The following is a 24,143-nucleotide window of genomic DNA, read 5'->3' on the forward strand; positions in this document are numbered from 1 at the left end:
GCATCACGACCTGCTACGACCTACCCACGACCTCCTGCGACCTCGTGACGACCATGCTGCGAGTATGAGTCAAGGGCAAACTCGGCAGAGGTCGTGAAAGTGGGACAGGCCCTTTAGTCGTGGCAATTGATTGGCAGAAAGGAGGCTTGGAGTTGGGACGGTGGGAGGAGGTGATGAGGAGCAGAAAGCGATCACATCATCTGTAGCCATGGACAATGGCCCGTATAGTAAAGCTTGGTTTCACAACACCATACACGGTAGGTTGACTGGAAAATGCACGATACGTACAATCCCAATACATCTAACATGTTATCAAGGAAGAGTATATCTACAAACAGCCACCTTTTTTCTCCCGGGCCCGGTCCATTCCACGATGTATCCAAGGAGAATGCCGTGTATATCCCTCGCTGGCACCTCGTTCCATTCGATCACCAATGACGAGCCGTTGTAGGAGTAGATGGCGTTCCTCGGCGCGGCACTGGGAGCTGTGGGGAAAGCAGGACACGTGTCACTGAGGGGATACGTTCCACCTCCAACATGTAACAACAGAAAGCATGAGTAACAGTGGCCAGCGTCCCACATACAAGGTGCTGCTGGCATCAGGTCAACAAGAGGTCCTAATTCCTCTCCAAGACGTACCACCACGCAGCAACAACAGGCCCACCACAAGTTGTTGCAAATGAGAGGATGTTACCACTGGTGGGAGAGTGATACAGGAGCATGGCTGCACGTACCATCAGACATAAGAACAGTTTTTATCGTCATGCCATCAGGTTACTGAACTCATAAACACATCATATATGTTGATTATTTTATTTATTATTGTCTTTTACCTACCATTATTACTTTTGTCTTATCTTTTTTTACCTTATTTTTATCCTTGTAATATCACTGCTGAGGTGACCCGTTGTCTTGTCAAACACATTTCATTGTACCGTTGACCCTGTGTTAACCTATATATGACAAATAAAACTGAACTGAACTGGTCTAGGACTAGAGGCCATAGTCTCAGTATTACAGGGCGTTGCTTTAGGAAGGAGATGAGGAGGAATTTCTTCAATCAGAGGGTGTTGAATCAGTGGAATTCTTTGCCACAGAAGGCTGTGGAGGCCAAGTCAGTGGATATTTTTTAATGCAGCGATAGATAGATTCTTGATTGGTACGGGTGTCAGGGTTTATGGGGAGAAGGCAGGAGAATGGGGTTTGGATGGAGAGATAGATCAGCCATGATTCAATGGCAGAGTAGGTTTGATGGGCCGAATGGCCTAATTCTGCTCCTATCACTTATGACCTTATCCACAGACTGCTGTAGAGTGCCCCCTGTGCGCGAGTGAGTGGTGGATCTGGGAACAATTGAGAGACATGTGAGGAGAATAGAATGGGCTTGCAGTGAATTGGTGCTTGATGGTCTGTGCGCGGGCTCAATAGGCTGAAGTGCCCGTTTTCATGCTGCGTGAATTTCCATTGCTGAGGAAATCTTTCATTCCAGATTTATTCAATTCCTGGAATTTAACCTCCACTTGCTGCAGTGGGATTTGAACTGGCTATAGCCGGCTGTAGCCCAGGCTATATGGATACCAGAGCAGTGCAGCAAGCTCAGCAGGCAGCAAAATGAGCATTAGTGCTCTGATGATTTTCTCTCATTATCATAAGGTCCAGAATTAGGCCATTTGGACCATTGGGTCTACTCTGCTATTCCATCATGGCTGATCTATCTCTCCCTCTCAACCCATTCTCCTGCCTTCTCCCCATAACCCTGACTTTACGAATCAATCCTTACTAATCAGGAACCTCCTCTTTAAAAATACCCAATGACTCCGCTGTCTGTGGCAATGTATTCCACAGATTCACCACCCTCTGCCTCCAGAAATTTCTCCCCATCACCTTTCTATAAAGGTAAGTTCTTTTATTCTAAGGCCGTGCCCTCTGGTCCTAGACTCTCCCATGACAGGAAACATCCACCCCACATCCACTCTTTCTCGGCCTCTCAGACGCTCGGGTCACCTCCTTCAGACGTCTGGAAGTGCGTCCACTTGCTGAACTCGGAAGGGCCGACCTCGTTGGTGCAGGCGAGCCGAACGCCACAGTTGGTGAACGGGCTCAGACCGTGGATGGTGTAGGTGAACGGCACGGCTGGAGTCGTCACCTTGAAGGAGACATTCACGTTTGAAGAGGCATTGAGCTTGTTCGGATCCAAAACCTGGAGAGGATAGAAAGAGAGAAAAAGGACACATATTTCATTCACATCGCAAATTATTCACAATTAGCTGGTGCTCGAAATGGGGCCAGGAAGTAACCAGGTACATTTAGATTCGACGCCGACACAGAAAGATGTGAAATCCTGTAATCTCCTACCGAACACTGCAAAACCACTTAATTTACATTGATTGTATATGCATTGGGTTCAGGCAAAGCTCCACTTAAAGTGGCAATTAAAGTTAGAGAGTGGTAAAGGAGATACATGGCATGCTTGCCTTCATCGGTCAGGGCATGGAGTATGGGAGTCAGAACCTATGTTGCATCTCTTTGGTTACCCCATTACAGGAAGGATGTGAAGGCTTCGAAGAGGGTGCTGAAGAGGTTTACTGGCCATTAGAAAGCTCTACGGATTGGAGGGTATTAGCTATAAAGACGGATAGACACAAAATGCTGGGCTAACTCAGCGGTACAGGCAGCATCTCTGGATAGAGGGAATGGGTGACGTTTCGGGGACGAGACCCTTCTTCACACCAGACTTGGATCGGTTAAATGGGTGCTCCGAAGGTTGAGTAGAAACCTGTTAGACGCATACACAATGATGAGAGGTATAGGTAGGGTGGACAGTCAGCACCTTTCCCCAGGGTGGAGGTCAAAGACTAGAAGACACAGCTTAAGACCAGAGGGGGAAAGTTTAAAGAAGTTGTGAAGGAAAAGTGTTTTTGCATGGAGGGTGGTGGGTGCCAGGAACGCTTTGCCAGGGGTGGTGGTGGAAGTAGATACAATAGTGGAGTTTAAGAAGCTTTTAGATACACACGTGGACATGAAGGAAATGGAGGGATATGGATCATGTGCAAACAGGGGATTAATTTAACTAAGCATCATGTTCGGCCCAAATATTGTGCGTTGAAGAGCTTATTCCTGTGCTGTACTGTTCTATATTCTATGTTTAAAGTGGTTCTCAAATCTACCCCCCACAATAAACTAACAAGAAGTTCAAGATTACCGGTATTCATTGCTTTAATACTATAATTGAAGAGCAACGGTAAAACAATTATTGCACTCTGGCTTTGCACAGTTTGAGTAATTGATACCACCACGGAGATTGTTTAGTTTAAAGAAACAGCGCTGAAACAGGCTCTTCCGCCCACCGAGTCCACACTGACCAGAGATCCCCGCACACTTACACTATCCTACACACATACTAGGGACAATTTACATTTATACCAAGCCAATTAACCTGCAAACCTGTACGTCTTTGGAGTGTAGGAGGAAACTGAAGATCTCGGAGAAAACACACGCAGGGGAGAACGTACAAACACCGTACAGACCCGGCACTCGTAGTCGGGATCGAACCCGGATCTGTGGCGCTGCAAGGTAGCAATGCTACCGCTGCGCCACCGTGCCGCCCTGTGGTGGTATCAATGCAAGAAATGTACGGTAGATTAAGCGACGCTGGGTCGTGTCCGTCCTGCAATTGTCCACTTCATCGTTCACCCGCATGTTCTGGAGTTGCTCAACGCTGAATCAATTCGTCAAATCTCTCATCTTCGTCACTATTTCAAATAGTGAAAGGCTTGGATAGAGTGGATGTGGAGAGGATGTTTCCACTCGTGGGAGAGTCTAGGACTAGAGGTCACAGCCTCAGAATTAAAGGCATTTTTTTTCGGAAGGAGATGAGGAAAATTGTCTTTAGTCAGAGGGTGGTGAATCTGTGGAATTCTTTGCCACAGAAGGCTGTAGAGGCCAAGTCAGTGGATATTTCTAAGGCAGAGATAGATAGATTCTTGATTAGTACGGGTGTCAGAGGTTATGGGGAGAAGGCAGGAGAATGGGGTTAGGAGGGAGAGACAGATCAGTCAAGAAAGGGAAAAAAAGTTGTTCGGCACGGACTTGTAGGGCCGAGATGGCCTGTTTCCGTGCTGTAATTGTTATATGGTTATATGGTTATAAGATTGAATGTTGGAGTAGACTTGATGGGCCGAATGGCCTAATTCTACTCCTATCACTTATGACCATATGACCAAACAGCTGAACTGAGAGAATCGTGAGATCACAACAACTTCTTCCCGATCGCCACAAGGTGTGCGATGTCAGAAGCCCAGTGGTGGCGGCCTCACACCCAGACTTTCCATTCTCACAGATCCCTGGTGTTAGTCCTCCACTTCGGAGTGCTGAGGGGCACAGGGCCCAACAGTCCAGGAGCCTCATCCAGGGTGAGGGAGAGGGCAAGCGTGCATGATGTGAGTGCAAGTGTGTGGGAGACGTGTGGGAGAAAGTGTGAGAGGAAGATTGAGGGAGTGAGTGAACCAGCAAGAGAAGGGGAATGTGTGAAGGCGTGCAGGAGACTGAGCCCGTGTGAGTGTGAAAGAGCGGAGAAAGTGTAACCAGAAATAAGGGGAAACAAGAGTAAGTAAATGAATGAGAATGAGTGACCCCGTGGGGCGGCACGGAGGCGCAGCAGTAGAGTTGCTACCATATAGCGGCAGACACCCAGATTCAATCCTGTCTGTACAGAGTTTGTACGTTCTCCCTGCAACCACATGGGTTTTCTCCGGGTGCTCTGATTTCCTCCCACACTCCAAAGACATGCAGGTTTGTAGGTTGAATTGCCTTTTGTAAATTGTGTGCAGAATGGAACTAGTTTACAAGTGATTGTTGGTTGGTGGTGATTTGGTGGGCTGAAGGGACTGTTTCCATGCTGTATACCTAAACCAGAATACAAAAATAAGTGTAAGAGGGTGCTGCCTTTCTGTTCTAATCTGTTTCCAGCAGTTCCGTAACATTTCGTGCACTGCGGGGCAAGTAAAACATAAGGAGACACCACGAGATCGCCTCTACTTCCTTAGAAAGCTCAGGAAGTTTGGCATGTCCCCTACAACTCTCACCAACATCTACAGATGCAACATAGAAAGCATTTTGTCAGGATGCATCGCAGCTTGCTTTGGGAATAGCTCCACCCACGACCGCAAGAAATTGCAGCGCATATGGTATAGAAGTGTGAAAACGCACACCTCCAGTTTCAGGGACAGTTTCTTCCCAGCTGTTATCAGGCAACTGAACCATCCTACCACAACCAGAGAACAGTGCTGAACTACTATCTACCTCTTTGGTGACCCTCGGACTATCCTTGATCGGACTTTGCTGGCTCTACCTTGCACTGAACGTTATTCCTTTATCATGTATCTAAAGACTGTAAATGGCTCGATTGTAATCATGTATTGTCTTTCTGCCGACTGGTTAGCACGCCCCAAATTCATTTGGGAAATGACTCCCATCAGCGTCTGTTTACCCTTGCAGTTTCTCAGCTCTACCTACGAGGACTCTGCATCTTCTGATCCTATGTCATATGTTGCTGAGGACCGAATTGCATTCCTTACCAGCAGAGCTACCCCACCCCTGCCCACCAGTCTGTCTCTCCGATATGACGTGTAGACTTGGATATTCAGCTCCCAGCTCCGATCCTCTTGCAGCCACGTCTCTGTAATGCCCACAACATCTTACCTACCAATTTCTAACTGTGCTACAAGCTCATCCACTTTGTTCCTTATACTACGTGCATTTAAATACACAACAAGGGTTTCGGCCCAAAACATTGCCTATTTCCTTCGCTCCATAGATGCTGCACCCACTGAGTTTCTCCAGCTTTTTTGTGTACCTTCGATTTTCCAGCATCTGCAGTTCCTTCTTAAACACTTATGTGATTTTAACCATCCTTACTCTCTTATCCCTCCTTAAGCTTTCCATCTTATTACTTCTGAAAACTTCTGTGACCTTTCCTGCACTCTCTTTTCCTTTAACTCCACCCTTACACTTCCACTTTGTTGACCCCCACTATTTAGTTTAAAGCTCTAACTACAGCCCTGGTTGTACGGTTTGCTATGAGTCTGGTCCCAGTCGGGGTCAAGTGCAGTCCGTCCTGTCTGAACAGGGAAGCCAGACTTTGCTTGGTTATCCACCCACACCTTATTGCACAAGGGGAGTGGAAAAGACTTCCCTCCCAAGCAGCATGGTGGCGCTGCGGTAGAGTTGCTGCCTTGCAGCACCGGAGACCCGGGTTCGATCCCGACTACAATACAATACAATACCATTTATTGTCATTTGACCCTCAGTGAGGCTCAAACGAAATTCCGTTTCCACAGCCATACAAACAAAAACAATTTCCTACAGACATACACACAATTTAATTCACACAAACATCCATCACAGTGGACCCACTGTGATGGAAGGCAAAGTCTTTTCTCTCCCCTGTTCTCCATTTCTCTCCCGATGTCCAAGCCCCAGGCGGGCGATGCTAAGTCCCACGGCCACTTTAGGCCGTGCCGGGCGATTTACGGCCCTGCTCCCGGTCTAAAAGTCACAGTGTTGGAGCCCCCGGCGGGCGCTGGAATGTTCCACGGCCATGAAGCCGCGCCGGGCGATGTACATCCCCGCTCCGGGTCGTTCCAACCCCGCGACACAGGCTGGCGAAGTCACAGAAAGACATGGGAAGCAGTCTCTCCACCCGGACCCACGAGCTCCCGATGTCCCAGTCCACCAGACCTGCGGCTGCGTTGCTGGAGCCTCCGAGCCCCAGGAGTCGAGTCGCAGCAGCGAGTCACTGCCGCTCCCCACGCTCCGAGGCCGGCCAGCCCCACGATGGTGAGTAGTCCGCAGCTCCGCAGTCTCCCGAGCCCCCGGGTCGTTCAGGTTGGAGGCCACTCCACGATGCGAGGCCCCAACGACAACGGAGACCCGACAGGGAAAAGGTCGGGTCTCCCGGACAGGGAAGAGATTTTAAACAGTTTCCCCGCCCCACCCCCCACATGTACACATTTAAAACCAGTATTAATAAAACACCAACACTACATTTAACTAGACAAAAAATAAATAAAAGACAGACAGGCTGTAGGGGGCGCTGCAACGGGCGAGTCGTGCCGCCAATCAATCGCGCACGCCTATGGGTGATGTCTGTACGGAGTTTGTATTTTCTCCCCGTGACCCGTGTGGGCTTTCTCCGAGATCTTCGGTTTTCTCCCCACGCTCCAAAGTGCAGGCTAATTGAATTGGTATAGTGTCAATTGTCCCTAGTGTGTGTAAGTTAGTGTTACCGCTGGTCGGTGTAGACTGGGTGGGCCGAAGGCCCTGTTTCCGCGCTGTATCTCCAGACCAAATTAAATGAAACTGAATGATCTAACTGGAGCACGACTTTGATCATGAGGCATTGAGAAATGATTTGTGCCCATAAGCAATCAAACCAACACACTGTCACCTGGCAAGTGCTGATAAAATGAAAATGCACCTTTTGGAAGGTCAATCTCAATCACAAATTGTTCGATAGCTGTGTAAAATAGAAGGAGCTGGCTGTAAACTAGGGTTAAAGTACTGAGGCAGACCTGCCTTTGTGAGATACACACATCAGAACACTCCGGCTTGTAAAAGCCACGACTACAGCAGTTGCTAAGCAACGACAACTAATGCACGCGTTTGTGCTGGAAAACCTGAGCAAAAAAACTGATCAAAATACCTCAGCAAAAAAAATCTATGTTGCTTTTCTCAGCGTGGTGCTGCAGGTGAACTTCACAGCCACATTAGCAGCTCGTGAATGAGAATCCTTCTCACTAAGCCTCATCTCATTGACTTTCCTTGGCCTCAGAGCCGCAGTGACCACATCTGGCCTTGGTGGACCCTTCCACAACTGGTCTTGCTGTCTACAAATGCCCGCTCAATTGGAGACAAAATGCTGGAGGAACTCAGCGGGTCGGGCAGCATCTCTGGATAGGTGATGTTTCGGGGGCGGGGCCATCCTCCATCCATTTTCGGCAGAGATGTTGCCTGACCCGCTGAGTTACTCCAACATTTTGTGTGTATCCATGGTAAGGCAGCATCTATAGTTCCTTGTTTCTCCAAACGCCCACTGTCGGATGGATTCATGGATTTGGTTCATGATAAGACGAAGACAAACACCTTACAGCCACTTCCTTTGCCTCAGTCTCCTGTGTACTAAGTCCTGTTTGCAGATTTTTGCCATAACGTGCTGTTCTCTGGAGCACATGCCCTCAATTCATGAATCTTTCATGATTACCAGCAGATCGCCACTTTCCATCCATTGGAATACACTCTGCCAAAATAGCAAAATGCAAAACGTGTATGATTTACAAAATGTATCTGTAACATTTTTCTTCATGGATGCATGCTTTCTGCAATTTGCGGACTACCTCCTCCTCTTTAGATTTTGATCTGCGGGCACTTTTTCTTCTTTTGACTCCTTAGGTTGAGAATCTGGTTGATCTATTGTGACTGGCTTCAGCCTCCATTGGTCGCTGTTTAGCAACTCTTCATCCTTGGGGGGGGGCACGGTGGCACAGCAGTAGAGTTGCTGCCTTACAGCGCTAGAGACCCGGGTTCGATCCTGACTACGGATGCTTGTCTGTATGGAGTTTGTACGTTTTCTCCGAGATCTTCGGCTTCCTCCCAAACTCCAAAGACGTACAGGTTTGTAGGTTAATTGGCTTGGTCTAAATGTAAAATTGTCCCTAGTGTGTGTAGAATAGTGTTAATGTGCGGGGATCGCTGGTCGGTGCAGACCTGGTGGACCAAAGGGCCTGTTTCCACGCTGTATCTCTAAACTAAAATAAAATAAATTACTTCTTCAGAAACCTGATGTACTTGTTAAACTAAGGCCCAAGTTCCCTCTTCATTGGGTGCATATAATCCCATGGCATAACTTTGAAAAAGAGCTAAGGCATTGGGTTCACTAGATCGGGTGGACAAAATGGCTTTCGGCACATTGGCCTTCATCAGTCAGAGCACTGTTTATAGATCGTGTTGCAGTTATACACGATGTTGGTGAGGCCGCATTTCAAATTATTGTGTTCTGTTTTGGGCACCATGTTATAGGAAAGATGTTGTCAAGCTGGAAAGGGTACAGAGAAGATTTACGAGGATGTTGCCAGGACTAGAGGGTCTGAGCTATAGGGAGAGGTTGAGCTGGCTACGACTCTATTCCTTTGAGTGCAGGAGGATGAGGGGCGATCTGATAGAGGTGTATAAAGTCATGAGAGGAATAAATTGGGTACACACATTGGGTCTCTTACCCAGAGCAGGGGAATCAAGAATCAGCGGAAATAGGTTTAAGGTGAGGGAGGAAAGATTTAATACGAACCTGTAACTTTTGTGATGGGTGTATGGAACGAGCTGCCGGAGGAGGCAGTTGAGGTCGGTATGCAACATTTAAGAAACATTTAGGCAGGTACATGGATAGGACAGGTTTAGAGGGATATGGGCCAAACACAGGCAGGTGGGACTAGTGTAGATGGGACATGTTCGACCAAAGGGCCAGTTTCCATTCAGTAAGACCCTATGACTCTATCATTGTCCTGGTCAATAATTATCCCTCCAACAACTTCATAGGATTGGAAACCTATTTATCTGATCATTATCACATTTCTGTCTGTGGAATCCGCCACATGTCCGTTGTAGTTACATTCCAAAGACAGTTACTGTAATTGGTTAAATAGGATGTAGGAAGTATTCTATCTTTATGAGATCTTTATGAGAGTCAAGAGCATTTTGTTGGCATATGTCCCAAACAGAATTTTACTTGCAGCAGCACAACAGAAAATGTAAACAATGTAATAAACAAAAAGAAGTGCGTGTATATATGTCTGTATGTATATATATATATATACACACATATATATATACACACACACACACACACAAATACATAGCATACATCAATCCATCAAACAAACAATAATAGTGCAAAAAGACAAAACCAATGTCCCCAAGTCTATGTAGTTCATAGCCTATTGGAGATTGTAGTGTTTAACAGTCTAATGGCTCTTCGCTTCTGTAGAACCTTTATAATTCCTTTGGAACTGAATCTTATTGCTAACACCCGTTCAACTGCCAGACGGGCTGTGGGAATCATAGAACGCCTACGACATAGAAAGAGAACATTCCCCCTTTTCCTCTGCACTGGTCAAAAAAAAAGCAATTCTCCCTCATCCTCCCTTCTGGCACTGGGTCCAATGTCCCACAGGTCACGACTTCTCAAGCCCACATCCAAGTCCAGGCCGTCCCTGTGTACATAAATCCGATTTACAGACATCCATACATATGAATGAGCTCCCTTAATATTATTACATTTAAAAGTCCCAACATATGTACATTTCCTACAAATGGCAGCACTTGTTTCTGCTCGCCCTCCAATTTTAGCCATTGTTCTTTCTTATCAGCCACATATGCTTTGACTCCATTCCTAACAGTACAGAGAAGATACAGTTACTACATTGAGTGATCTTTGCATATTATCTGTCCTGGACGGTGCAGATGGAACCCATTCATAACCCGGGGATCAACGACTTCCTCTCAATGCCACCAAGATCAAGGAGATAGTGATCAACTTCAAGAAACACATATGCCAGTATGCATTGACGGTGCCGAAGTAAAAATGGTTGAAAGCATCAAGTTCTGAGAAGTAAAAATTACCAGCAACTTGTCCTGGACCACCCATATTGAAGCAATGGTCAAGAAAGCACACCAACGCCTCTACTTCCTTAGAAGGCTCAGGAAGTTCGGCATCTCCTCAACATCTCTCACCAACCTCTACAGATGTGCCGTGGAAAGCATTTTATCGGGGATGCATCGCAGCTTGGTTTGGGAACAGCTCCATCCAAGACCGCTAGAAATTGCAGAGAATTGTGGACGCAGTCCAGACCTCCCTTCCATTGATTCCGTTCAAGTCCATTGACTCCATCTATACCTCATGCTGCCTCTGCAAGGCCAGCAGCATAATCAAGGATAAATCACAACCTGGCCACTCCTTCCTCTCCCCTCTACCATCGGACAAGAGGTACAGAAGTGTGGAAACACGCACCTCCAGATTCAGGGAGTTTCTTCCCAGCTGTTACCAGGGAAATTAACCATCCTATAAACTAGAGAACAGTCCTGAGCTACGTTCTACTTCTTTGGAGACCCTTGGATTATCTTTAATCAGATTTTACTGGACTTAATCTTGCACTAAATGTCATTTGCATTATCAATGGTTCGGTTGTAAGCATGTTAACAGGCAACAAAAGCATTTCACTGTACCTCAGTAAACGTGACAATAAGCAACATTAAAGAGTTTCTGCTTCTATCACCCATTTAGCTAGTGAGTTTCAAACCCTCACAACCCTGTGAGTGAATTAGGCTTTGGTCATCTCCTATCCAAGCACTCGACTGAATACTTGAAATCTATATCTCCTGGTTTGTCATCGCTGTGTTCAGGGAAATAGATCCTTCCCATTTAACCACTGTAACCTCAATATTATACAGTTCAATAAAGTCCACCCACAACGTCCTCTATTCCAAAGAATTAATCACAGCCTGCCCAAATCTATTCCCATTACTACAACCTTCAATCGTGACAACATCCCCGTAAATCTTCTCTGCATGCTCCCCAGCACATTACTCAAGCACTAACTAATTCCAGTTTAGAGATACAGCGCGGAAACAGGCCCTACTGCCCACCGGGTCCGCACCGACCAGCGACCCCCACACACTAACACTATCCTGCACACAATAGGGGAATTTATATTTATAGAAAGCCAATTAACCTACAAACCTGTACGTCTTTGGAGTGTGGGAGGAAACCGAAGATCTCGGAGAAAATCCACGCGGTCACGGGGAGAACGTACAAACTCTGCACAGTATAGTCGGGATCGAACCCGGGACTCTGTAATGCAACAATTCTACCGCTGAGCCACCGTGCCATCCTGTAGCCAATCTTAGATTTTGCGTTCCATGCTTCTGCTAATTAAGAAAAGCCTTCCTTGTTGATCAGCGTGTTGACCAGACTGCGACCTTTGAAGATCTCGGCACGCACGTACAAAATCCCAATATAATGCTGAGAACATTTTCCAATGATTCTTACCAATCTCCACAGATGCACACCACACAAAGCATCTTGTTACCATGCATCGCAGCTTGGTATGGCAACTGCTCTGCCCAAGACTGCAAACATTTGCAGAGTTGTGAACAAAGTCCAGTCCTTTGCACCTCCCTTCCTCTTCCACTCCCCCCCCTCCCCATCCCCCATCAACCCCATCTACTCGTCACGCTGCCTTGGAATGCAGCCACTCATACATACCTGGGTCATTCCCTCCTCCCCTTCCCTGTCGGGCTGAAGATACTAGAGCATGATAGCATGTACTTCCGGATTCAAGAACAGCTTCATCCTCACTGTTATCGGCCTCTTGGACAGGCCTCTCATATCCTTGGGATGAATTTCCGATCTGCCAGTCTACCTTGTTGTGGCCCTTGCACTTTATTTTGATTCGCACTTTCTCTGTCATTGTAACACAATATTCCACACTCGGTTCATCCTCCCCTCTGCCGTACCTGATGTACTCACTCATGGTCTGATTTAACTGGATAAAAACATAGATTGTCACTGTATCTCAGTGCGTGTGACAATACTAAACCAATACTAAAACGTATACCTCACAGTTGGCAGTATCCTCCCAACTGTTGTCTATTCCCTGGTTTTGTTGCACCTCCTGAAATGCATCACCTCACATGTCTCTGGATTAATCTCCATTGCCACTTCCCTGCCCAAATGACCAGAAGATTTATACTTTCATGCAATCTAAAACTTGCCTGCTCATTGTCAATCGCGTGGCTAAAATGCATCTGCAATCTTCTTTAACAAGCTCGCTATATTTATGTGTTAATCATTAATACACATTGTTAACTGCACAGGGTCATCTCTGAGCCACATGGAACCATTTTGCAGCCATGACAACACTCATCGATTACTACCCTTCACCACAGCCATGCATTCAATTTTGGGTGCAGTTTCTACCTCCCCATGTTTTTGACCAGCAAGGATTTAAAAGACGGTAATTCAGTGTTTTGATGAGGGGTAATAAGGGCACTTTTGATGCATTTGAAGTCGGATTTTAGCATAGTTTTTAACAAGCTCAGTTCAGTTTTGTTTATTGTCACGTGTACTGAGGTACGGTGAAAAGTTGTTGTTGCATGCTAACCAGTCAGTGGAAAGACAATACATGATTATAATCGAGCCATTTCGAGTCAGCGGAAAGACAATACATGATATACATTCGAGTGTATAGATACATGATAAGGGAATAATGTTTAGTGCAAGGTAAAGCCAGTAATGTCCGAGCAATGATAGTCCGAGGGTCACCAAAGAGGTAGATAGTAGTTCAGCACTGCTCTCTGGTTGTGGTAGGATGATTCAGTTGCCTGATAACAGGTGGGAAGAAATTGTCCCTGAATCTGGAGGTGTGTGTTTTCACACTTCTATACGTTTTGCCCCATGTGAGAGGAGAAGAGGGAGTGACTTGGGTGAGACTCGACCTTGATTATGCTGCTGGCCTTGCCGAGGCAGCGTGAGGTATAAATGGAGTCAATGGAAGGGAGGTTGGTTTGTGTGATGGTCTGGGCTGCGTCCACAATTTGCTGCAATTTCTTGCGGTCTTGGATGGAGCTGTTCCCAAACCAAGCTGTGATGCATCCTTTGATCTCCCTCAGACTGTATGGAGAGCTATAACACACTCCCTACTGCATTTTCACCCCTCTTTGTTCTTTAATTCATTTTGTGGAGGCTGACATGATGATCCATCTGACATCCCATCCCTTCCCACAGTTATGTTTGCTGTTTTAACAAATATCGTCACCTCCTCTCTTTGTTTATTCCAACTCGTGGCAAGAACATTCAGCTGCCACCCCTAACCCTCATTAAGCCATGTTTCAGTTAATAGCTACAGTATAATATCTCTATTATATAATCTCCATTTGATTATCCTCACTCACCGTGCTTCATGCATTTAAGTGTATACGCTAATGCATAGACCTTCTTGTCTACGGGGTGGCATGGTGGTCCAGCGGTAGAGTTGCAGCCCGGAGACCCGGGTTCAATCCTGACCATGGGTGCTGTCTGTACAGAGTTTGTACGTTCCCCCCGCGACCTGTGTGGGTTTTCTTCCTTTCTTCCCACACTCCAAAGGCGTACAGGTGTGTGGGTTAATTGGCTTGGTATAAATGGAAATTGTCCCCAGTGTGTGTAGGATAGTGTTAATGTGCTGGTCGGTGTGGACTCGGTGGGGCGAAGGACCTGTTTCTGCACTGTACTGTATCTCTAAACTAAACTAAACTAAACTTTCTAGCCTTTGGCTCCCAAATTCTGTCATTAACTTTTTCCCCTGCTATTTCCAGCTCTGCTCTCTTCTTTCTGAATCTGTGTTCAATTTAGCACCTTGATGCCTTGAACCTTATCCATAAATTCCACGCACTTCTGTGCAAAGACCATCGAGGAAAGAAAGCAGTGTGCGTCTTCCTTGAACTACTGTGTAGGAAGGAACTGCAGATGCTGGTTTAAACTGAAGATAGACACCTAATGCTGGAGTAACTCAGCGGGACAGGCAGCATCTCTGGAGAGAAGGAATGGGTGACGTTTCGGCTCCAGACCCTTCTTCAGGCTGATGCTGCCTGCCCGCTGAGTTACTGCAGCATTATTTTGTCTTGTTTGAACTATTCACCGTGCTTACCTGCACAGTGCAGTTGCGAAGTGACGAGAAGCCATTGGAGGCGACAGTCCAGGAGATGCTGACACTGTTGGATGTCAGGCCATTGATCATCACATCGGTGGGCCGGTCTGCTAGAACTGAAGAACAAATGGGTCAACAACACGTGGCTAACAAACAGAGAACTCATCGCACCCCCTCCCCCACTCAAATGGTATAAATAGCTCGTGCACACAATGACTGAAAGGTCCCTCTGACAAGGGCTTCAAACAAAACTCTGCATCAAGGCTGCAGCTCGCCTGCAGATTGGAACTAAGAGAATAAATAGTGTCCATTGTGTGTGCTGATGGATCTTATGGCAGTTTGCCCTCTAACATAACAGCTCTGCTGTCCGGGCAGCTAACAAGCGGGACTGATATACTGAACTCATGTGATGTTAAAACAATTTCCAAACAAAGTCAACCCCTTATTAAAGAGATGTGCAGAAAGGAACTGCTGGTTGGTGCGGGTTGATAGACACAAAAAGCTGGAGTAACTCAGCGAGACAGGCAGCATCTCTGGAGAGAAGGAATGGGTGACGCTTCGGATTGGCGTCTGAAGAAAGGGCCAGACCCGAAACGTCGCCCATTTCTTCTCTCCAGAGATGCTGCCTGTCCTTATTAAAGGGACTCAGCCCTCGTGGTCAATAATAATGACCAGAAACTGCAGAACAGCCGGATCGCTGTGGGGAAGGGGGACACTCCAGACGCCGGTGCTCCACTGAGATGGAGGGGGGGGGGGGGGGGGGGGGGGGGGGGGGGAAGAGGAGGGGGGAGGAGGCCGTGTGTGGAGGCCTGACCCACCCCGACTGCGGGAGGTTCAATGGTTGACCGTCCCTCCCCTCACCGCACACACAGTCACACACTGTGGAACCAGGCCCTTCAGCCCATCCTGCCCCATCTACACCAGTCACACACTGTGGAACCAGGCCCTTCAGCCCATCCTGCCCCATCTACACAAATCACACAGCCACACAGTGTGGAAACAGGCCCATCATTCCTTATCTCTGTATCTCCCTCTCCGCTGACTCAGTCTGAAGAAGGGTCTCGACCCAAAACGTCACTCATTCCTTCTCTCCAGAGATGCTGCCTGTCCCACTGAGTTACTCCAGCACTCCAGAGTCTAAATTCAACCCAACCCGCGCCTGCAAGTCCACTCGCCCCATCTACATAAGTCACAGAGTCACACACCGTGGAAACAGACCCTTCAGCCCAAAACAGTACAGAAAGTGGGGGCTAGCGATGGGTGAAAGAAGAGGGTAGACTCATGGGAAGGAAGGAAATAAATAAAAGTGGAGAGAAAGAAGTGGATGAATGAATTAATGATTGAATGAATGAATGACTGAATGACTGAATGAATGAATGATTGTATGATGGATGAATGAATGAATGAATGTATGATGGATGAATGAATGAATAAATGTATGAATGCATGAATGAATGTATGATGCATGTATGATTGAATGAATGAATGAATGTATGATTGAATGAATGAATGAATGTTTGAATGAATGAATGAATGGAGAAGTGAGAGCATACAAAGCAAGCCAGAGCAGGGATGGAAGGATGGAAAGAAAGGATGAGTTGGGAAGAAAAGGAGAGGAAAGAAATGAGAGGGAAAGAGGATGAAGTAACGAACAGAGGAAGGAATAAGAGGAAAGAGATGACAAGAGAAAGGAAGGATGAAGGAAGTCGACATCCTCTCAGATATAAAATGTAAACGTCACCCAGCACAAATGGAGCCCGAAGAATTGTGACCCGACTCAGCAACAGCACCGTCAAGAATGGCGGAGTATCCGAGCTCTGGGATGAAATAAGGAGGATGAAGAAGAGAGGAAAGGAAAGATATCGGGAGGAAAGTAAATATAAACGGGAAGAAGGTATAGGGAGGAGAGTGAAGGGAGAAGAAGCGGGTTTGAAGGAAGAGAAATAAAAACCTAGGAAGGAATGATAGGAAAACTGATCACGGCATGAGGAGCAATACTGGAAACTACCCACAAGTGTCTCAAAGGATTAAGCTTTAATCTTAAGGGGTGCAGGAGCAGTTCACCAGAATGTTGCCTGGATTGGAGGGTATTGACTATAAGGAGTTGGGGTGGAAGATGGCAACCTTCACATGGTCCGCCCTGTTTTGACAAATGCAATCAACCCGGCGTGCACAATCAAATAAGATCAAATAGACCAAGATGTCCTACAACTTTTGGTTGTGCACACCATATGCAAGAAGAAGAAGACTATAAAGAGGAGTTGGATAAACCTGGAATGTTTTCTCTGAAAGATCAGAGGATGAGGGGACACATGATAATAATAATAATAATCTTATTTATATAGCACATTTTTAGTCAACTTGCATTGACCCCAAAGTGCTTCACATAATTACATTACATTTACACACAGGCAAAGGTGGGTGAAGTGTCTTGCCCCAAGGACACAACGACAGTATGCACTCCAAGCGGGATTCGAACCGGTTACCTTCCGGTCGCCAGCCGAACACTTAGCCCATTGTGCCATCTGTCGTCCCTGATAGAAGTATTCAGAATGATGAGAGGAGTAGATAAGGTAGACAGTCAGAACCTTCTACCCAGGTGTAAATATCAAGGACCAAGGGGCTGAGCTTTAAGCTGCGAGGGGGAAAGTGAGAAGGATTTGTGTCGGACAAGTTCTTTTATACAGAGATGGTGAGTGCCTAGAATGAGCTGTCAGTGGGTGGGTGGTGGAGGCAGATACAAAAGGGTGTTCACAATGCTTTTAGATATGCACACGGACACACGGTTGGAGGTAAATGGATTATGTGAGGGCAGAGATTAGTTCAACAACATTATCCTCGTAATATGTAGGTGTTGTGGGCTGAGGAGCCTGTTTCTATGCCGTATTGTTCTATGGTGGATGTTTTAAATCACAGAATTAGATGTTGGAATAGACAACTCAAAGCTCAAGGACAAGCACCAGGGAACATCTATAGAGGCGGCTGAATGCTGGAGAGGTTTATGGCAGCACTGCCGGTATCACAGCGAATGGTGGAATGATGAACGTCAGGATGGGGTAGGGGGGCCAGAACTGCAGATTCAGACACCGAGGAATGTTGTAGGTGAGCAGGGATTTAAAGAGAAAGATGTTTTAAAGTATATGGAGGAATTTGGATGATTTCCTTAAAACCATGGTGTTACTGGGTCAGAGGCCAATATTGTTTGAACAGCACTGTGGAGTGCAGCTACCTCCCAGCCCCATCGACCAAGGTTCGATCCTGACGTCTGATGCTGTCTGTGTGAAGTTTGCATGTTCTCCCTGGCTTTCCCTGGGTGCTCTGGTATCCCCCCACATCCTAAAGACATGCTGGCTGTCTGCTACTTTGAATCTTACAAATTATCCCGCCTGTAGAGGGCAATGGGAGAATTGGTGGGGGGTGTAGTTTGGAGATACAGCTCGGAAACAGGCCCTTCGGCCCCACCGAGTCCGTGCTGACCAGCGATCCCCGCACATTAACACCATCCTACACACACACACACACTAGGGACAATTTACACTTATACCAAGCCAATTAACATACAAACCTGTACGTCTTTGGAGTGTGGGAGGAAACCGAAGATCTCGGAGAAAACCCACGCGGTCATGGGAAGAATGTAAAACTCCGTACAGTCGGTGCAGATTTGGTGGACCGAGGGCCTGTTTCCTTGCTGTATCTCTGAACTAAACTAAACTAAAGGAGAACGCAGTTCTGGGGCTGAGCAAGTGGGAGAATAAACGGGGGGAGTGTGACTCTGAACATACCTTTGACATTGACCCCTGCAGTCCTCGAGACGGCAACTCCCCTGGCATTATGTGCTTCACAAGTGAAGGTAGTCCGGCTTTGAATTCCTGGGGACAACAGTCGCAGAGAGACAAGGTGTTACAACCCATACACTCAAAGAATCCACCTCCCCGTCCCACTCACACAGCTGAGAGAACAGTACAGTGCTGAGAGCACAGCAAAGAGATCAGGAGGTTCGTGCCATGTGGCCTTAGTGATGAGAACAGAACAGGCAAACTAGGTACCAGAGAAGGCTGTCCAGCTCCTTCATTCTTGCCCCACCAGTCAATAAGAAGGCGGGGAAAGAATGAGAGACTGGAGGTCATAGCCTCAGAATTAAAGGACGATCCTTTAGGAAGGAGATGAGGAGGAATTTCTTTAGCCAGAGGGTGGTGAATCTGTGGAACGTAGATTTAAGATGCAGGATGGTCATTGCAAATGGTGCTGTGTGGAAATTGTTTCCCATTAAATTCTCTCCCCCAGAGGAGTTAGAGACTAGCTCATCAGAAGCATTCAAAGTGGTGGTGGACACGTTGTTGAAAGCTCGAGGCAGTGAGGAATGATTGAAGAAGAGAAGAGATTTCAGGCTGAAGAAGGGTCTCGACTTGAAACATAACCCATTCCCTCTCCTCAGAGATGCTGCCTTGAATTACCCCAGCATTTTGTTTCTGCCTTTGGAAAGAAATTATAACTGCTTGTCTTCCAATGAACAGTCGCTGATGGGCAAATTAAAACCCGTTTAAGTGCAAGCTATAAAGCGTTGGTGCGGAGGCGTGCTGCAGAGCTTAGCGTCGATATATTCTGATGTGCTTGGGCTGAAGCAATGGCAAGAACAAAGCTTCCTATTGACGTTGGGAATGACCACAGAATACAAAATACAGCTGGTGTCATCTCCCTGGGCAGAACCAGCAGTTCCAATGAGGCTGCTGCTCCATAGATGGAGTGCTAATGTTCAAAGAACCGCAGATGCTGGTTTAAATCGAAGATAGACACAATATATGCTGGAGTAACTCAGCGGGACAGACAGCATCTCTGGTGAGAAGGAATGGGTGACGTTTCGAGTCATGACCCTTCTTCAGTCACAGAGTCACACAGCGTGGAAACAGGCCCTTCAGTTCCTTATCTCTGTATCTCCCTCTCCCCTGACTCAGTCTGAAGAAGGGTCTCAACCCGAGACCTCACCCATTCCTTCTCTCCAGAGATGCTGCCTGTCCAGCTGAGTTTCTCCAGCATTTTGTGTCTATCTTTTCAGACAGGGTGATGCTGCTCCAACCTGTTTTTGAGCTGGCTTTCTTGCAGGGACTGTTGCCATTCTGAATGGGCAACAGTGTAACAATGTAACAGTTGAAGTAACACTGTAACAGTAGCAGTGGGCAATGCCCAAAGTGCCAACAGACCCAACAAAGCAACTGCTGCTTCATCCTTGACCATGAGTCAAATGGGATCTTTGCTATTATCCAACTAACACAAGGGGAATAGACGCGCGGAATTTCCTGTGTAGAAAGGAACTGCAGATGCTGTTTTAAACCGGAGATAGACACAAAATGCTGGAGTAACTCAGCGGGACAGGCAGCATCTCTGGAGAGAAGGAATGGGTGACGTTTTGGGACGAGACCCTTCTTCAGACTGAGGGTCTCAACCCGAAACTGAAGAACCCTTAGTCCGAAGAAGGGTCTCGACCTGAAACGTCACCCATTCCTTCTCTCCTGAGATGCTGCCTGTCCCGCTGAGTTACTCCAGCATTTTGTGTCTATCACAGAGTCTAGCCCAGAGTTGGGGAACTAGAGGACGTAGGTTTAAGGTGAAGGGGAAAAGATTGAGTAGGAACCTGAGAGAACGTTTTCAATCAAAGGGTGGTGGGTGTATGGAACGAGCTGCCGGAGGAGGTAGTTGAAGCAGGTACTATCACAATGTTTAAGAAACATTTGGACAGGTACAGGGTAGGCTTATGGGATAGGGGCCAAATGCAGCCAGGTGGGACTAGTGTAGATGGGGCATGTTGGTCAGTGTGGGCAAGTTGGGTAGAGGGGCCTGTTTCCACACGGTATGACGCAGGGATACTTAAGCCCCTGTCCCACTTAGGAGAACTCAACAGCAACCTCTGGTGACCTCGCCTGCCACCCAAGGTTTCCATGAGGTCACCGGAGGTTTTGGTCACTCTCCCTAATGGTCGAAAGTGGTTTCCGCGTGGTCGAGGTTTCATCGAGGTTGCTGCTATTTTTTCATCAAGATTAAAACCGGCCTCGACAAAAAATAAGTTGCAGTTTTAAAAATCGATAATGTTTTAGACGCAGTTCTAGTCGAAGCCGGTTGCGATGCTAGTTGAGGAAGATTTTCAACATAAACGTGGGAGGTGGTAGGAGGCTACAGGTCACCTCGACCTTGATTTTTTTTGGGTGGCTGGCAAGGTCACCAGAGGTTGCTGTTTAAGTCTCTGAAGTGGGACAGGGGCTTCTAACTTTGTCAGTGCCCTTTGTGAGACAACTATTGTATACCTTTTTTTTTTTTTTTTATTCAAAAAATTTATTCAATTATTAAAAAATAATATTTACACTACAATAAAACAAGCCAGAACCCACCACCATAAATACAATACAAACATATATCCATAATAAACTATTATACAATTATGATACAATCCTTATTGAGGATACATTCAACACCCTGCGGAGCCTAGCGGTCCCTGAACTCCCTCAGGGTGCCCACAGACAGGGCGTATTCCCTTTCTAATCCCACCCGGGCACGGACGTAACCACTATTGTATACCTTGGGTGTGCAAACAAAGAATTTCACTGTGACTTGTCACATTTGATAATAAAAGTATTCAATTCAATTCATTCTATTACTCTCTATGACATGGCACCAATCTTTACTTCAAGAAGCAAAATGTTGCCTCCAGCATCATTGCAATCGGTCATATTTCAAGAACAAATAGCCATCACAGTCATGCAGCGAGGCAGTCCTTTTCAATGGACCTTAAATATATATATTTCCAGAACAATAATAAAGATGAAACAAATGGCCAACTGACGAAAGCAATCGAACATGACATTCCCACTGAGGTTGCATTATTATTAGCCATTAGGCATGGTGTTGCCTCAAAAACCCAGCGCCTGTCATCCAGTATCTCCACCGTCCCTTCAGTGGTGAGTGCCTGGAATGAGCATCCAGGGGGTGGTGGAGGCAGATATAAATGGTACTTTAGATATGTACACGGATATGCATGGAATGGAGACAGTCTAGGACCAGAGGTCAGAGCCTCAGAATTAAAGGACATTCCTTTAGGACGGAGGTGAGGAGGAATTTCTTTAGTCAGAGGGTGCTGAATCTGTGGAATTCATTGCCACAGAAGGCTGTGGAGGCCAAGTCAGTGGATATTTTTTAGACAGAGATCGATAGATACTTGATCAGAGGTTATGGGGAGAAGGCCAGAGAATGGGGTTAGGAGGGAGAGGTAGATCAGCCTTGATTGAATGGCTGAGTAGACTTGGTTCTTGGTTCTTGGTTTCTTAGTCCTCCAAAATATTCCAAATGGAATTTAAACTGGAGGTGGGCTTGATGGGCTGAATGGCCTAATTTTCCTCCTATCACACCTTATGACGTGCAGGCAGAGATTAGTTTAGCTTGGCATTGTGTTGGTCACAGGTGTTGTGGGCTGAAGAGCCTGTACCTAGGCTGTGCTGTTCTATGTTCCATGTTGTTTGTTCTAAGTCCCCCACAGACCATGCCCTCTTCTCACTGCCACCATTAGGCAGGAGGTAGATCCCTCAATTCCCGCACCACCAGGTTCAGGAACAGCTACTTTCCCACAACTATAAGGTTCTTGAACCCAGCCTGCACAATCCTAATCTTATCTCAGCTATGAACTTTGCAGACACACCTATTGCACTTCCATGGACTTCGATTCTATTTGTGTTTTTGTACTAATGTCTTGTTTTTGCAGCCTCTTTCTTTTCACAGCCTTGTGTCATTTATGCAGTTTATATTTTGGGTGCTTGTCTAAGTCTATGTGCCTAAGATGCTGCTGCAAACAAGATTTTCATTGCACATTCTTCACTGTACTTGTGCAAATGACAATGACTTGACCTGAGGGTCAGTTCCTTCGGCCCATTGCCTCCACGCTGACCATCAAGTAGCCATCTATATTAATCCCAGTTACCAGCATTGGATCGATAGCCTGCCATGCCTTGGCGATCCAAGTGCTAACCCAAATATACTTGATTACTCTCATTTCAAGTAACCCCCGCATTCCCGCATTCCCTCTCTCCCCCCTCCCCTACCCAGTGTCAGTTACACTGTTCACATCCCTGTATCATTTCCTTATCACCTCTTCCCCAGCCAACAATGGGACATTGTGGGCTCCATCCTTCCTTGGTGCCCCCCCACCCCACCTCTACTTTCAGTCTGAAGAAGGGTTCTAACCTGAAACGTCACCTATTCATGTTCTCCGGAGATGCTGCCTGACCCGCTGAATTACTCCAGCACTTTGTGTCTATCTTCGGTTTAAACCAGCATCTGCAGTTCCTTCCTACACATATATTTGTGACACTGTGAGAGCACTTGTCTCCACCATCTTTATCAGACTGCATGCCCCAGGTTGCAACCAGCCTCTGGCTGAAAAACAATATTTCCTCAGATTCCCTCATATATTCTTCTCCTCACCGAATGCGTCTGGTTTTGAACCCCTTCATGACAGGGAAAGGTTTCCCACTGTTCACACTAACTGTGCCCCTTCATCATTTTACACACCTCCAGCAGGTTCCTCCACTTCTCCGCTGCTCCAAGAGGAAACAAACCCAGCCCTTACAATCTCTCCTCATAACTGAAAGGCTCGATCCTGAGCAACATCCTGGTGAACCACCTTTGCACACTCTCCAGAGCAATCATCTCATGATTACGTACAGTCAGATAACCACACTGTGATGTGCTCGTAAAGTCATAGTGTGGTACAGTGTGGAAACAGGCCCTTCGGCCCCAACTTGCCCACACAAGCCATCATGTCCCAGCTAATTTTGTCCCACCTGCCTGCTTTTTTGCAGGGGTTGGACAGGCTAGATACAGGAAGATTATTCCCGATACAGTTTGAGGATAAGAGGGAAGTCTTTTAGGACCGAGATGAGAAAATCATTTTTTACACAGAGAGTGGTGAATCTGTGGAATTCTCTGCCACGGAAGGTAGTTGAGGCCAGTTCATTGGCTATATTTAAGAGGGAGTTAGATGTGGCCCTTGTGGCTAAAGGGATCAGGGGGTATGGAGAGAAGGCAGATATGGGATACTGAATTGGATGATCAGCCATGATCATATTGAATGGCGGTGCAGGCTCGAAGGGCCAAATGGCCTACTCCTGCACCAATTTTCTATGTTTCTATGTTTTGGTCCATATCCCTCCAAACATGTCCTATCCATGTACCTGTACAACTGTTTCTTAAATGTTGGGATAGTCCCTTCTTCAATACCTCCTCTGGCAGCTCGTTACATACCCCTTGGGTTCCTATTAAATCTTTTCCCCTTCGCCTTAAATCGATGTCTTCTGATCCACGATTCACCTACTCTGGGCAAGAGACCCTGTGCATCTACTCGATCTATTCCTCTCATGAAGGAATCAT

General features: G+C 46.6%; 1 protein-coding gene across 1 annotated transcript in view; it reads right to left on the reverse strand.

Moving 5' to 3' along the window:
* The window catches only part of tyro3 (TYRO3 protein tyrosine kinase), a 79,148-nt gene that overhangs the window by 39,962 nt on the left and 15,043 nt on the right, over positions 1-24,143 (reverse strand). The window contains exons 5-8 of the mRNA XM_055640982.1: positions 18,518-18,604; positions 14,736-14,851; positions 2,005-2,200; positions 343-485 (exon numbers count right to left, since the gene is read on the reverse strand). Coding sequence (XP_055496957.1) covers positions 343-485; positions 2,005-2,200; positions 14,736-14,851; positions 18,518-18,604 — 542 coding nt within the window. The remainder of the gene's footprint in view (positions 1-342; positions 486-2,004; positions 2,201-14,735; positions 14,852-18,517; positions 18,605-24,143) is intronic.

This window comes from Leucoraja erinacea, chromosome 9 (genome assembly GCF_028641065.1).
Source record: "Leucoraja erinacea ecotype New England chromosome 9, Leri_hhj_1, whole genome shotgun sequence".
NCBI lineage: Eukaryota > Metazoa > Chordata > Chondrichthyes > Rajiformes > Rajidae > Leucoraja > Leucoraja erinaceus.